General features: G+C 40.3%; 1 protein-coding gene across 14 annotated transcripts in view; it reads right to left on the bottom strand.

Moving 5' to 3' along the window:
• ptprk (protein tyrosine phosphatase receptor type K) overlaps nucleotides 1-17,561 on the bottom strand; it is a 229,609-nt gene that overhangs the window by 101,155 nt on the left and 110,893 nt on the right. For all 14 annotated transcript variants that reach the window (XM_056233705.1, XM_056234489.1, XM_056238174.1 and 11 more), the window contains one exon: nucleotides 6,767-7,060. In XM_056233705.1, the coding sequence (XP_056089680.1) occupies nucleotides 6,767-7,060 (294 nt within the window). The remainder of the gene's footprint in view (nucleotides 1-6,766; nucleotides 7,061-17,561) is intronic.

The following is a 17,561-nucleotide window of genomic DNA, read 5'->3' as shown; positions in this document are numbered from 1 at the left end:
AAAATCACTTAGTCACTGGGCTAAAGAGCTAATTCACTATCTGTGCTGGAATCTGATTTCCATGAGATGTAATCTTAATTGAAATTGGCTTCAAACGTGGTCACTCTACTCAAACTGCTTTCCTTGCTGTAACCACACGCCAAAAAGTAAGCCAGAGAATCCTCACACAACTCCATGCTAATTTTCTCCAGGTCAGCACTTTCCTGGTTTATATCCTACTTGGCCAACATAATGATGTCCTAGCAAGAAGTACTCCTCTCAGTACACACTCCCACACACTCATCACCGGGGTACCTCAGGGTTCGGTGCTGGGACCCCTAATGTTCTCTATCTACACAGCTTTCATTTGCAAGTGGTTTATGGGGATATTTTCTAAATTATACTCTGCTGTGTGGACCACATAATGATAACTCATCTTGGCTGGTGTGGCTGTCAGTTGCCTAGACACCCACTCCCTGCAGTCTAACATCGATAAATATATATAAATAAAGGTGACTTGACTTGACATGAACTATAAGATATAGATGACTCTCCAAGCATTTCCAACATTGGAGATACTTTGCCAGTTTTCTTTTTGTCGAGCCAAGATCAGAGTACTTTTCCTATTACTTCGTGTTTGAACAAACAGTGCTTCCTGTTACTGCTGACACTATTTATAGACATGAAACGTCTATGTTTATGTTCAGAGTGGAATACTGCCGCCATGCTCACTACAAATGGTGCTGTGTATACTACAGTATTAGTAACACTTTACAATAAGGCTTTTATTTTTTTTTAAATCAGTTGACTAAATTAGCTCACATGAACAATAATGTTTAAAGCATTTATTAATCTCAGTTAATGTTAAATTTAAAATGTACTGACACATTATCAAAATCAAAGGTGGTATCTGGTAATATTATTTGTTGGACCTGAGTTAAAATGGGATTTGACTTGGAGGTGAAGAAGAGACACCATTTTCTCACTGTTTCCTCTGCTGTCAGAAAGCAAGCTGTGGTGGTGGTCTCCTCTGAAGACACAGCCTTACAGGCAGAGACTGACGGGGAGAGACGGCACAGTACTAGAGAGAGAGAGAGAGACAGAAAGCAGCAATACCAGATGTGCCACTACATCCTGCCCTCTGGCTATCAGACACATGGGAATACGACTTTCAAGCGAACCCGAACACATTGAAAGTTTGCAATACATCCATTTTTAAAGTATGAGAAAGCCGACAAATGTCTACAATTAGGCGACAGAGCTGTCTGTGCTTCAACAAACAGTTCAAACTAGGCCTTATGGTCAGAAAATAAATGTGCACACTGTATATCAATGAGAGTGATTTGATTTATAATGCAATATAAGACATTTAAAGCTGAAGTGTGATTTCAACTGTTTTCAGACCGACTTCCTGAACACTACCATTGACCAGTCAAAACAGAAACAATCCTCAAGAGAATCAACATATGAAAGGTTTATAATTGTGACAGAAGAAAGTATCGTAACATAAAATAATTACACACTTCAGCTTTAACATCTCATATGACTGACGTTAAGATAACAAGGCTAAAAGAACAAAACAGCCTAACATCACATTGCAGCTCTCAGGCTCAACAGGTTGTGTGATGTTGTTCTTCCAACAGAGTTACTATTTATTAATGTTTACACTTGAGCTCTCTTTGAAAGAATCAAAGTCACACCTCTTTCTGTTGACCCAAAAGTGAACCAGGCAGTTCTCTTCAATTCATATTATAAATGGATCACAAAGTAGATCTCTTTTAGTTGTGATAAAGCCATTTCCGTGTTCAATAAACCCCTGAGAGTCTGCGTCGACGACTGTCTGTGTTTCATCTGAGCGGTGTCGAGCAAAGGCCACTGATTCAATTCCATCTCGAGTTCACGCTTATTTCTCCAGACATCATTACAGACATTGCTCTGACTTGTACGGTGATGACTGAGGCAATGCTTGACGTCTCATTTATTTAGCAGGGAATCATGGGAAACATGATCAATTTGCTATTTTAGGGAAATAGCTTGACATTTGTACAAAATAAAAAGGCGGGGGGAGATATGTCTGGAACATTGTCATAATGGTTTTTCTGGGAGTGATAATCAGGACACGTGTGCACACAGGACCTGCATTTCCATGCATTACACTCTCTCTCTGTGCAGTGTGTCTACAAAAATACAATAATAATCAGACATAACCTTTTCCAGCCCAAGTTCAGCAGAAAGGGAATGTTCCTGAGCAGAAAGATCACTGCTGCTGTTGTAACTTTTGGTTATGAAAGATTACATTCCCACGACATCAGGAGGAACTGAATCTAGTTTCAAATTCACAAATCACAAATGAGATAATCTTAATATCTCAAATGTTTCTCCTACACAGCAACATGATTAAATTGAGAGCAAATGCTGAAGGCTACTGCTTCTTATTTGTTTCTCCTGACAAAAATCCGCCAGTAATCTTACAAGTTTCCTCTAGAGTTTCAGAACAACGTCTCAAATTGTGCTCAGAATAATCAGTCTATTGGAATGAAAATTTTTAATCTAGTTCAGTCATGAAACTGCAGATGGCGCAGGCTGACAAGTCCTTAATGCAATCTGTTAGCAATCACATCATCAGCACATGGCACAAGCTGATTGGCCTCTGCTGATTCTGTAGCCAATGAGAATGCTTGCTCAACTTTCAAATAGTCTAGTTCATTGTTTGCTGTAAGCTAGTCCTCACTATCAGAGCTCCTCTGAACCCCTCCACCTCCCCAGCTCCACCTGCCTGGATCTGCTGATGGATGTATCTCCTGTATGTCTATTTACGCAGCAGCAGCAGCAGCAGATCTTACCCGCTCACAGCAGCGTGTCTGTGTATCTATTAGGGCTGGGTAAAAAATATCGATTTCTCGATATTAATCGATTCTCATTTTTACGAACCGATATCGATTCTTAAATCTCAAGAATCGATTAGTCATCCTGTTTTCATTTGATGAATGACTGGAACATTGTAGCGCGCATCCCATCCAATGTATCGCAATAATCTTTGTGCTTTGTTACTATTGATACTAAATAAAGTCTCAAATTTCAAATTACGTCCATTTTCTTACGAAATTCAAAAACATAAATAGCGTATTAGCGCTGTGGCGTGAGATCGCTCTGGCTCAGCTCAGCTCAGCTCAAGAGAAGCACATGATCTCCTCTTCCGCCTTAATAATACCAGTTACAGCGCCAAATAAACATGAATGAACGTCTGAAAGTGTGTTAAAAGATAGAGTACAACTTATCGAAATCCGTATCATGCCACATGGAATCGCTCAGTGTTTCAACCGTGGAAAGACGTCAGTAAAACAACTCGTAAACAATATCATGTAACGTCACATTTACCTCAGAAAAACCATATGTGACCATAAACTCGTTAGTCAGCTAGGAAAAATAACTCTAAAGAGGAGCATTTTGCTAAATATATGCACCATATTACATATTCATTATAATTTTTAATGTTCTTCGATATTTAATGCATGTTTGAATAAATCTGGCTAGTTTTTATGACAGCCACCATTTAAATGTTTATATTTCATATAACTTTATTATTATAAAAATTAGGGGTGTAAAAATATATCGCAATACAAAAAAGCAACAATATGTATCGTGGATCGTTCCCCCAAAATAAAAATTACTGTGTGAGAGTTTTAGTGTCAGTACTACATTAAACTATACATAATGTTGATTATAATGTATAATAATGCAATGGGGAATATTTGTGTGTCCTGATAATGCCAAATGTCTGATGTTACCAGTAAAAAGTGTCCTACATTATTTTAAATATATCTAGTCAGTGACAGAGTACAAGCATATTCGTCTAAAATAATTCTGTATTTTCAGCTTCAGAATCATGAATATTTTTATTCTGGTGTCACCATTGTCCTTGGGTTACAAGCACCAAGTCCAAACTTATTCATTTAAACCCACAATGTAATATCAAAGTTATTTTAATCAACAGTACATTTTTTGTTAACCTTTTATCATATGTCTTGGAGTATCGCAATAATATCGTATCGTGAGTTCAGTATCGTGATATGTATCGAATCGTGACATGAGGGTATCGTTGCACCCCTAATAAAAATAAATAAAAGTGTAATTTAAGTGTTTGTATAGCTAAAAATCAGTTAATTTTTACCTTCAATATTATAGTAGACTAACGAAGCCTAGTAGGCTACAACTGACTCCCATAGTTTACAGCATTAGAGAATTTGCCATGTATTGTACCTGATATCCAAAATAATCAATATTGAATCGAATCGAATTGCAAGCTTGTAAAACGAAATCGAATCGAATTGTGAAATGTGTGTCAATACCCATCCCTAGTATCTATTAGCAGAAGTCCTACTAGATACTAGATCTGCAGCGGCGTTCCAGATACATTAACACTGCCATAGTCATTAACATGTCAAAACTGTTCTGAGAGCTGTCATGGTTAAAATGTGGTAATATAGCTTTAATATCAAAACCATGTCTTCTAAAAAGCAACAAAATTAACTGGAAATGAATGGGAGATTTTAGCTCAAGTTTTCTGAAAACCACCTCAGTAAATCTCACATAGTACTATTATTCTCCGTTACTTTGCATGTGTGAAAACAAAGCGACTGCCTTTGAGATGAATGGTGATGCTGACGGATAGTGTTCTTCTCCAGGTATTTGGGAAAAACCAACCTGGAAATTTTCAAAAGAGCAGGGGAACAGCTCTGAGCAATAGTTTTCAACTCTGTTAAGGCCTGAGGGGCTTCTGCTGATCTCAGAGGTTTCAGTTGAGATAAAGCCACACCTAATTATGAGCTCAACACACACACACGCTTCAGTGAGTGTTTAAGTGGAAAGAATCAGTGTGTTTGGCTTGTGCTCAGACACATACAAGAGACGTTGTTCATTCAGGAAGTTACGCCTCCTCTCTGTCGCCCTTTTCAAAATGCATACCCGCAACCAAGATAAACTATGCTGCCAAACATAATAATATTGATAAATGTGAAATATGCACACGCCACACAACCGCCAGACAATAAGGTTTAGCAGGAAACTAACCGACAGATAGAGAGAGAGAGAGAGAGAGAGAGAGAAAATGTGAATTTAAACAGAGCACTCGGGCAGACTGGCACCAATCTAAATGTAATTGTGTAAATTCACCGGTTCCACTCGGTTCTCCCTGTCCGAGGTGAGATAAGCGTGTGATTGGCTAGAGGGAGATGAAAAAGCCAGCGAGCGCTCCATCTAAAGCCACGTCTAAAGCAGACCTGGAAAACGTCTTTTGCCAAAATAAAAAAATAATATGAAAGTTCAAATGCGATTGATGGGGGAGAGGGGCTCCTGTTTGAATATCAATCAGAGAGCGAGCGAGTGGGCCGGCGTACTGTGCCGCCACTGGGGACACAGAGAATCTCTCTGTAATGAAACCATGCATACGCTGCTCTCTCTCTCTCTCTCCCACTCTCCGGAAGACACTCGTCGCTCCGTGCCTTCTCATACGAGCTGTATATCTGTCCTCACCGAGTCTTGCCACGTTTAATACGGGCACCATGGAAACCCGCGGAGAGAATGGCATCACAGAGCTCAAATGAAGGCACAAGGCCCTTATATGCAGTGTGACTGAGTGTTTATTCTCATACGCTTCCAATTTTATAAGGGCGGTGGTGTACAGCGCATGGTTTGAGTCATGATTAACATATAAACACACACCACACACACACACACGGCTCTTAAGGGTGAGTGGCATCGGTGATAACAGCTCCACACTCTCTCTTGTTTACTTTGTTTTCCAATTATGTTTCTGAAGAAGCTCCAGGCAATTATTTATGTGCAAATACAACACACCGAGAGGGAGAAAAAACACACTTTCACTAGAGGTGTGCCGCTGCAAGAACTGCAAGACCCTTGTTTCAATGTCGATTAAGGTTCGTTCTGAAACTGCGGCTGAACCCGGACCTCCATCTGCTCCAGGAGAGCCCAAAGCCTGCGCTCTGTCTCTTTTGTGTGTGTTTATGTGTGTATGATCACAGCTGGAGTGTGTACACAGAAGAACACCCAAACACCTGTGCAAACCTCCTGTATTTACACTTCGAGGGACAATTCACCCAAATATGAACATTTTGTCATCATTTACTCAACCTCCTGTCATTCCAAACTTGTATGACTAATGTCCATCCAGTGAAAGTCAATGTTGTTTTGGACCCCACTGACTTTCATTGTGCGGACAAAATAGTTTTCCACAGAAGTAATGTCATAAATGTTTGGACGAATTGATGACAGAAAGTTTATTTTTGGGTAAAGGTTATTTGCACAACAGTTGCGAACGCAATGCGACTGGAAGTCATTCATTTTTAATAAGAATTGGCAGTTAATCAGCTAACAAACATGTCACACTAAGCCGTTCAAAGCTTCCCAGACAGCAAACTGGTATTGGGCCGAATCCGATTTCCGCTGCTTTTAGCCCACACACCACATTGAATTACGGCCCGAAAGCTACTTGCCGAAAGTAAACCAGATCCATGCCGGAAGCAGACCAAAACTCCCCAACAACTTCTTCCATGTCCCCAGAAGTCAGCCATAACTGGCCCACAACAGAACCAGATGCTTTTCCCTTAAGTCCAAAGGAATATTTTACGATCCCTATCGCAAGCAAAAAATGAAAAGTGCTTTAACCGCTGCCAGCGTGAGCACCTCCCGCAACAAATTGAATATGTACTCGTTAAAAAAGTCATGGCACCAATGTGTAGATTAGTGTGGGGAAGAGGAGCAGACTAACCTGCACACTTGGTTCTGGTGATGAGAGCCGGCCCGGGCTGCCCGGTTCCCCCCTCTCCCGGACGGGTCAGCAACACTCGGATCTCGTACTCCGTGTCGGGATCCAGGTGCCAGAGTTTGTAATTGGGCGAGTTGACGGCGTGGGTCTCGGTCCAGCTTCCAGAAGTCATCCTGTACTCCACCTCCTTCAGGATGATGGGGCCGTCCCCGAAGATGGAGTTGGCGTTCAGCTGGATTAGCAGGTACGTGGGCCCGACGCCCAGCAGCTGAGGTGGAGCGATGGGTCTCGGGGGCTCTGGAGAACACAGGTAAACCTCACATTAGACTCTTTTATAGAGAAAGACCCGGCTACATGTGATCATATTTTAATCCAAACAATCCCAATATGTCACATAGAATAAAAAAAGTAAATATTTGATCAGATCTAATTAGTTTAATTTCATTAATATCTGCAAGAGCCATATTTTGCAGATCACTTGAAGTCCATTTATAATGGCTAGTCAAAAAGTCATAATTTAGTTTTTCATGGCCATTTTCTACATTCTCTGAGCATTACAAATAAACCTTTAAAGGCACACTATGCAAGAATTGTACCTTAATATAACAGCTTCTAAGTCATTTTGGTGGTAAACAAACCCATAGTAGGGCGAATCATCCTGGTAGTAAAGCTTGGGGGGGACGCCGCAGGAAAAACCAGCAATGCAAGTTTGAGAGGAGCGCCCCCGACAAATCTCGCGAGAATCACGAGATGCTTTACGGCAACGACGTCACACACATCAACAACAACGTCACACACATCAACAACGACGTCACACACATCAACAACGACGTCACACACATCAACAACGACGTCACACACATCAACAACGACGTCACACATCAACAACGACGTCACACACATCAACAACGACGTCACACATCAACAACGACGTCACACACATCAACAACGACGTCACACACATCAACAACGACGTCACACACATCAACAACGACGTCACACACATCAACAACGACGTCACACACATCAACAACGACGTCACACATCAACAACGACGTCACACACATCAACAACGACGTCACACACATCAACCACAACATATGAAGCACGAAGACACTTGCGCGCATTACAGACGTGATACTCGACGATGGAAAAAGCAAAGAAAACGCGGTCGGAAGAGACTCGGAAAAGGAAAAGAGAATCTGACCGCGTGAGGAACCGGACAAGAGTCCCACTCGGTCGGGCTTTCACTCGTTGGCGCGAGCTAAAAAGCAGCACTGGATGCAACAGTGATGCTGACCTGGCGATCTTGTTGATGGACTAGTAAGTAAATCTTTCTAAGTTTGTGTGCATTTTATTTTGTGATTTCACCGGACTGAATAGAGAGTCTCTGCAACGGCGATAGATTGAAGAGCGCGTCCGAGTGAAGACTGCGCGCGCGCCGCCACAAGAGACACTATGTATCCATGACACTGATCGCAGCGGACACGAGCGCTCAGCTTGAGTTCAAAAACACATCTCTTATTTAAAGGCACTCTATGCAAGATTTGTACCTTAAAGGTCCCGTTCTTCGTGATCCCATGTTTCAAACTTTAGTTAGTGTGTAATGTTGTTGTTAGAGTATAAATAATATCTGTAAAATTACAAAGCTCAAAGTTCAATGCCAAGCGAGCTCTAATGACGTCAGTAGAACAGTTTTTTGACTAACGTCCGCCCACAGGAATGCTCCCTCAACTTGCGCACTTCTTATAACTTACTGTGTTTACTCCGCTCTTACGGTGATTTTCTGAAGTAAAACTGACGCTTCATCTTTTGTGTGATGTACAATAAACTTTATTAAACTCATCAGTATATGTTTGATCATCATTCGGACCTGGTCCGAAACAGCAGACTTGTAGGCTATTAATAAATAATGGATACATACAAGCAGATGACAAATACGTTATAATAACCGTAATTAAGCTACTAAACTATACCTGTTCCATCTCTATACAGCACTCTGACTCTGAAGGCATTATTGTCCGACTCGAAATGAACACCGTTACTGAGAGTTTCTGATATTATCATCATTCCTGAGATGAAATTGTCCTGAGAGACTGAGCGCGAGCTCATGAAGCTCCGCCCCCTGTGCCGGCAGCAGCAGCTTATTTGCATTTAAAGGGCACACACTAAAACAGCGCGTTTTTCTGAGCCCCAAAAAATGACAATTTAAACATGCTGTAAAAAATGATCTGTTGGGTTTTTTTTTTTTTTTAGTTGAAACTTCACATACACATTCTGGGAACATCAGAGACTTATTTTACATCTTGTGAAAAGGGGCATAATACGGGACCTTTAATATAACAGCTTCGAAGGGGTATCAGGCCATGAGTGCAGAGACGCTCTGCGTGAGTGGTATTTACGACAGTAACGTTAAATACAAGTGCTCCACAGCGACTCTAGGGGGCGCTGTTTGACAAAAACGGAATTCCTGCATAGTGTGCCTTTAAGACTTGAATATGCAAATTACTTTAATGCTACAATTGGCTAACCTCTTTGCATGTGACATTGAATAGGTGTTGCTATGCAAATGTGGGTGGTCATATGTTAATGAGCTCATGATTTCTGAATGAGGGGTTTTTCTTTTTCATTTTATCATCAGCAAATGTTCCTGGAATCAGTTTGAATCAAATTTATTTCATTTAAAAAGAGCACATGTATTTTTATTTGACCACATTTTTAATTAACGTCAATGTTCACTGTAAGTACACTACTGCAGTAAAAAAAAAAAACATGCAAACTATATTAATACTGCAGATGTACAGGCAAATGTATTACACCACACACACCAGACAATCCAGATGGTCCTTTAGTAACTGTGTGTGTGTGTGTGTGTGTCTGTGTTTTTGTGTGTGTGTGTGTGTGTGTGTCTGTCTGTCTGTCTGTGTGTGTGTGTGTGTGTGTGTGTCTGTGTGTGCGTGTGTGTGTGTGTGCGTGCGTGCGTGTGTCTTCCTGTGTGTGTGTGTCTGTGTGTGTGTGTGTGTCTGTCTGTGTGTGTGTGTCTGTCTGTGTGTGTGTGTGTGTGTGTGTGTGTGTGTGTGTGTGTGTGTTTGGCTCTGCAAGGGCAGTGCTTTTGTACATTAGTGCCGTTGTGATTCGATTACTTGGTGAAATGTAATTTTGGCGTGTTGCTGTTAGTGGTGTCACACACAACACAACACAACACACACCGGAATCAGATTAGAGTATTAAAATAAGCCGGGTTTGATTGCGCAGGGATACCAGCACCTCCTCCTGCAGGAACACACAATAAATCAATTAACTCTCATTCATTCCTTCCTCTCCTTTATTCCGTTAAGACACAAACCGCATTACGCAGGTCTCATTTACAGGAACGCCAACGGTTTAAACACCGACTTATTCACAAAATTAAAAAACTTTCTACAGCTGCTGATTATACTGATAAAGTTCATTGTGATACATTTTTAAATAAGCAGTATGAGAGCCGGGTAAGACGGGGTAAGATGAGCCACACACCTTATTTATTTCTCTTGACCATAGATGCCACAAAATCTCGTCTCAAATGCCTATGCTATTTTTAATATTGTCATTGGAATATCAACATCCGTGAGATGTGATCAGTCCATCAGTGTTAATTGATCTAGTTTTGTGTCTCTGGAAAATAGTGATCTATGGCATTGTGTTATATCGAATATCAAAGTTTGTGTGTCTAATTGTTAATGAGACATGTGTGAACTCATTCATGTTTTTAGATTTGTGGAGTAAAATTTATAGTTTTTATTTGGAAGGGAAAAGATGAAATTAGACCTTTGGGGTAAGATGGGCCACCATAATTGAAACAAAAGGCCCCGGTTGCCATGCTGTTGCTAGTGTTGTTGTTGTTGTTAATTAAATTAATGCTTATTGTAATTCATGGGGTAATTACTTTTTCAGTCATCTTCACTTTTCATTCAAACCTATAGGCTAATTGAGTAAATTAATTTTCATATAAATATTGAAATATTGAATTTGCGTTGTTGATTTATGACATATCTTCCATTAAAACATGGCCAAATTAAATGTTCCTTTCTGAATGTTCTCAGCATTTATTTGAAACAGAAATCTTTTGTAACATTATACTTTTGTAACATGATCACTTTTGATCAATTTAATACGTCCTGCTGAATAAAAGTATAAATTGTTTTCCAAAAATAAAACCGTACTGATTGTGGTGGATCAGTGGTGTTATTGTGCAGTCAAATATTTCGTCATAGTAACGTATTTAAAGGTGAATTGTGTACTTTCTATACAAGTGTCACCAACCACAAATGCAAAAATGATGCTAAAAATAATTTAGAAATCAAGTTTCATGAACACTTTCCCCATATGCCAAAGAGTAGTACATAACCACGTGTGTTTGTGAATCTGCTCATCATATGAGTGTGTAGGAATACGCAACAGGCCTGTTGGTTCGTGGTGTGTGTGTGTGTGTGTGAGCTTCATGTGGGCTGGTTAATTATCTGAGACAAATAGAGAGTTCAGGAGCCGTGTGTGGTGGAGAGCGAGAGTGTGTGTCTCCATCTGATGCTCTCTCAGCTTGAGCTGTCTGTCGCTCCAGCGGACAGTCTCGCAGCTTTAAACTCCTCAGCAAAATCAATGAGATGCTGATATATAACGACAAGCTTTATATGTCACCTAAACAAGTGTAAAAAACGCTGCTTTGAAGTCAACCGCTCCATCTTGCATGATTTATTCATAACCATAAATTCATCAGTAGTGTCCAAGAGACATGTGAAGATCATCGTGGAGGATCTCTACACTTACACTGAGCGGAACAAATAGAAAAACAGCTTTCTGTGTGTCCCCTCCAGTCAGAAATAGACGAGTGACTTGTTTTATGTACGAATGAGATATCTCTCCGCTTCTCTGTGGAGCCGAATGCATCAGCAAACACACACACACACACACACACGCACACAGACAGACAGACATACACACACACACACAGAGACAGACAGACACACGCACGCACGCACACACACACGCACACACACACGCACACACACACACACACACACACACACAGCCGTGTTTTTGTGATATATGAGGACATTCCATAGGCGTAATGACTTTTATACTGGACAAACTGTATATTCTGCCCCTATCCCTAACCTACCCGTCACAGGAGACATGCTGCATTTTTACATTAAAAAAAAACTTTGTTTTTTATGTTTTTTAAGCTATTTGAAATATGAGGACTCATGCAATGTCCTCATATATCACGTGTAAGTTGTAATACCAGTGTAATATGCATGTCATTATACACATTTGTGTCCTCATATATCACAAAAACAAGAGCACTCTCACACACACACACTCTTGGACATCTTGTTGTCTTGTGAGTCTTGTGATGACATCACCTCTGTAAACTGCACTTTCGTTTCTCCTGTATTATTTTAAGTGTGTCTCCCGGCGCTGGTTTGGTCAGTCACTCACTGCCAGACGGGACCTTTCCAGCCGGTTATTACAGAGCAGGTCCAGGTCATACCTCATCCCGACGACATCAGAACACACACACACACACACACACCAGGAGATGTTGTGTGTGATATCTGTCTCCAAAGACCCCGTCCAGGGCAAGTGTGTGTCTCAGATGCTTCTCCGCGCGTGTGTCGCGATAGGCAGCATGTGATATAAAACATGTTGTTTATTTGCGTGTCCATCAACGGAGCACACACACACACACACACACAACCCCTGCTTTCAGCACTAATGAAGAGGCTCGCGAGCACAGCCACATCAAATATGCATTAATGTGTACGGCTGCGCTTCCTCGGAAAACAAAGCGTCCGAGAGCAAACAGGGCTTTCCAAGAAGCCAGCAAAAAAGCCCCGTTCGTTTGTGCCTGAACCTGCAGACAAACGACATTCATCTCAATTCATTAGAGCCCCTGACACACACTCTCAAACACACACACACAGGAGCACGAGCGCGGGCTTTTAGTGGACCGGCCGCTAGATTGGCGAGTGAATGGAGCAGTGTTCATGTATTAGCTGAGCGCCGGCCCAATCAGGGTTATTCAACAGCCTCCAGGTTTATTTATCTGAACATGGATATAATTCTATTCTGTCTGAGATAGTCAGCGGCAAATAAACAACGTTTTTCAGTGTTGTTTGTATTGCATTTCTTTTAGACAGAATACGCTTTGTGAGAGTCATTGAAATGCATGTTATTGCGAACAATTCATCTGTGCTTATGTTTTATTATTCTAATTGTTTTTAACTGTAATGTTTGATGAAACGGTCATAACTGGATCTTCTCTCCGATGACGCATGCAGGATTCTCCAATCACTTAGTCTGACTAAGCCCCGCCCCTTTCTTACAATTGGCTGCAAGCTCACATTCAGCTCCGCCTCCATCCAATCAACAACTGATGGATGAAGCAAATCACACCCTACACTTCCTCCCGTGTGTGTTTGATAATGTGCTGTAAGAAGAACAGATCTGACGCTACTTCCATTACATCGCCACAGCATTGATGGACAGAATGAAAATGAGCAGGACCTGTCAGTATTGACTCAAAACAAAACAAAAAAAGTGACAGAAAAGAAGCATCATAAAAATATCACAAAACTGGCCAAAATTGTGAAGGGAACATTATCACTGAATAATGCCTTAAACGCCAACAATCATCGTTCTGTCATCATTTACCCGGCAGAGCACATGTTTATGTTCATGTTTATGTTATATTTGTTTTATTGTTGTGTGTTTGTCAATTGTACGCTCTAGTATAGAAAAAGAGCTGTGATGATTCCTCAAAAAATATTTCATTTTCCACTGTCAAAATACAGCACATGGGTCTGGAGGACGAGGGTGAGGGAATGGAGACAGAATCTTCTCAACTATTCCTTAAAGGAGAACTCCGGTCAATTTTAACATTGAGCTCATTTTTTTGTACATTTGGAGTGCTGTCAGTACAGACAAAAACGACAAAAATCGGTGTTGCCTACACCGTGTTATCCTCTTTTTAAAATTTGCACCCTGTTGACTTCAATGGGGCAAGTTCTAAACCTGCTTTTAGCCTCTTAACAACCTTAATGTGTCATTACAAGTGCACAGCCATGTGAGTGGTGTTATTAAGAGTGACCACGGTCAATCTGACTGCAGTAGATGTGAAAGATATTAATAAAAATGATGTTAATTCAGCCAGCTCACATACCTGTATTTACTTCCTGTTTTCGTTCGAAGTCCATAGGCTAGTCAATTGTCGAGTTCGCGCGCGCGATCATTAGTTATATTAGTTACCAATGTTCTCCTTTAAAGTTTTGGAATTAATATGCAAACTAAATATTTACCAATTACAAATTTGCTGTTAGCGATAATGGCCTTGGATTGAATTGCGGTTTTACCAGCGTTAATTTCAACAGAATCGAGCAGTGGACGAGCGCTGAGAGCGAGGCGGTGAGTGTGTGTGTGTGTGTTTCTGTCAGGTGTCACTGGCTGTTTCACGCGGGTCATCCATCATGTGTGTGTGACATGAGCCAATGATAGTGATGTGCCCTGCTGTTAGCCTTCCTGAAGCCCTGTCGCATCTGTCTTTCACACACACACACGCACGCACACACACGTACAAACACGCACCCACCCACCCACACACACACACACTCACTCACTCGCGCACACACACACACACACACACACACACACACACACACTCTCTCTCCCATCATGCAATAGGATAACGCACTTGCCCTCGACTCAACATCTTATAGTCAGAGAAATAATGTGTTTTTTTGTCATTTACTTCACAGGCGCGAGGACCCGGCAGGGACGTGTTTGATCAAAGCAAGGCCGCGATAAAAAAAAGAAAAGGTAAAGAGAGAGCGAGAGAGAGAGACATAAAGGGAGGGAGAGGAAAAGCAAAAGGAAATATTTCCTGTGGGAAGCGTCACAGCTTTTTTATTCTGAAGTTTTGATGGGCCTGTGAAGGGAGAGAGATGACAGACGCGAGCGAATCTGGATCAGGGACACGGCAATCTAACACCTGACGGACAGACACACTCATCCCTCGCTCTCTCTCTCCGCGCTGACAGGACATGTGATCCCCTCTCACACACTCATCACGCCTCAGACGCTGGTCTGACCCCTGACACCACACCACAGTCTGACCCACAATGCACCGCTCAAAACTTGAAATGAATCCTTTTATTCAGCATTAAATTGATCCAAAATACATTAAAGACATTTATAATGTTACAAATATTATATTTCAAATAAAGGCTGCTCTTTTTTACTTTCAATTTATCAAAGAATCCACAAAAATATGAAGCAGCACAACTGTTTTCATCACTGATAATAATCATAAATGTTTCAAATCCTCATATTAGAGTGATTTCTGAAGGATCATGTGACACTGAAGACTGGAGTAATGATGCTGAAAACTCAGCTTTGATCACAGGAATAAATTACTGTATATTCACATAGAGAACAGTTATTTCCTTTCAAGGGAGCTCGCGCTGCATCGAAACGCTGCGGGAACGCTATAGTTTCCTGGTCGATGATGTCACATGACGTTCCGTCACGCCATTGGACGTTACCCTCGGCTATTCACACTGGTTAGATGAATGATTTTAATATTGCAATGCATGTATGAATATATCCACACAAAACAAATGACCCTCAATACATCTGAAATAAAAAGAAAGTAGATTTTATAGAGCTAATCAATATAAATATTGATTTAATAAATAAAATATTTTTTTCTGCCGTAATTATTAATAACCGAGATTTGACAGAGTTTACGGAATAACATTAAAGAGTTAAAATATTGGTAATTCTAGCCTTGGTGGGCAGAAGAGATCCAAAACCAGCTCAATAATTCCTTTCTGGGACGTCCCGCCATTTGGAGCAGCCATCTTGACGGAATAGAAAATGCTAAACCGCCGGTGATAATACAGCTCGTCGCGAAATATTCCTATCATGCCCGAGCGATGCTGTGTATTTGGATGCGATCAGATTCGTGATCATACAAAAGGAATATCTTTATACCGTATCCCAAAAGAAACAAAACGGAGAAAAGTGGTTGGCGGCAATAAACAGGCAAAACGCATACATGCATTCCTAGATCAGTTCATTCGTTAGGCGTATTATCACATTACAGTCTTTCGTCTTCAAATACCAAAACCTGATCTTGTATTTTATTTGACACTTCTTATAAATCGTTAGAAACACAGGTTGAGACAACAGTCTCAATGACAGTTTATCATAGCCTACTACATGACAGTCAGTGATAAGTATAAAAAAGTATATAAGCATAGGCTATTATTTCGTTTTTCATGGATCAAACTAGATTAAACAAAATCATTAAAGATACACTTAATTAGGGTGACCAACAGTCCTGTTTTCACGTCCTGTCCTGGCCGTCCTGGCTGTTTTTTATAAAGTGATGAAAATGTCCTGGTTTTCAAAAAATTGCTTGGAAAGATCAGCTCTACAGCAAAATATAGATGGGCAAACAAGGACGAGGAAGAAAAACAGGATAAAGAGGAAGAAAACTAAAGATATAAATATATTTTGTTAGTTCGTTTTTGTAAGTTTGTGAGAGCTATTTTTGTTCAATTTGGAGGTATTTCTTTTAGTTATTTATCATTTATATATTTATTTTTCTAATACGGAAGAGACATTATTTCTATCATTATTTCATTGATTATTTTTTAAACCTGTCATAATAAAACATGTTGAGTAACCTCTGAGAAGCCTATCTGAATTTGTGTCTTGTAATATAACAATTTTCTATCCATACAGAGGAGGCTACTTTAAATGTATTAATTAATAAGGCATCTTTGAGTAAATTTCGAGTGTCATTTGAGTATCTGTTTGCCGGGCCGAGTGTCCTGTTTTTTGGTAATCAAAATATGGTCACCCTACACTTAATCTTGTTGGTGATTTTGTTTTGTGTTTTCCCCTGTAAACTCAGTTTAAAAATTATTACAGGTAGGCTACTATAATTTGGTGAAAAAAATACATTGACCAACCTTTGTGGTGATGATTGAAAAATCATTTTCTTTTAATGAAGCTCTGGTGTAGCGTGATGGAAGTGAACAAGGTAGCTGTAATGTCACCGAACTCAATGTCAGGAAGTTTTTCTACACATTTAATGCCTGTAAAAAGAACTTGTGGTGCTTCATATGGATATATGATTCCTAATTGCTTTATCTTCCTCTTGTATATTTATTTTTGTGATGCTAATAATAAGTGCGATGACATGACGTGGTGGGGGAAAAAATCGATTCTGTTCAGTGTCGAGATATTTTGCACCATGATTTTGCGAATACAATTATATCAATACTGTAGCGCAAAGTATTGCAATATTTAGGCTAATTATACTAATAATTATATTATTAGTATAACAATATACTAATAATTATATTATTAGTAGCCTATAATATACTAATAAGATATATTACCAGAGAATGTCTAATTGAAGAGAATTGGCACTGTCTGGTTACTTCCGGTTTCTGGACTGGCTGCAGTAACACGTCTCTGTCCATGCGGGGGCGCTCGCGGGCGAGTGCAGAATGAATGGGAGTCTATGGGGTTTCACCCCCAGAAATCCACTTTTCTCAGGATGTAATTTTTTGTCAAGTAATTTGAAAGTTGCATTCAAAAGGAAGGGCTAAGATAATACACTCAGCTGAAAACTGCATTTTTAAGTTCACTTATGTGTTCTAAAAATCCGTTCAGAAATGTGATGACGTCACATAATAGCAGAATGCTAGCGTGTTCCGGCCAACAACGGCCTAACCTGTAAGAAATCGAA

The sequence above is a fragment of the Rhinichthys klamathensis genome, unplaced genomic scaffold (assembly GCF_029890125.1).
Source record: "Rhinichthys klamathensis goyatoka isolate OS25496 unplaced genomic scaffold, OSU_Roscu_1.1 h1tg000001l_1, whole genome shotgun sequence".
Classification (NCBI taxonomy): Eukaryota; Metazoa; Chordata; class Actinopteri; order Cypriniformes; family Leuciscidae; genus Rhinichthys; species Rhinichthys klamathensis.
Note: the sequence above shows the minus strand (reverse complement) of the source record. Positions and strands in the feature narration are given on the sequence as shown.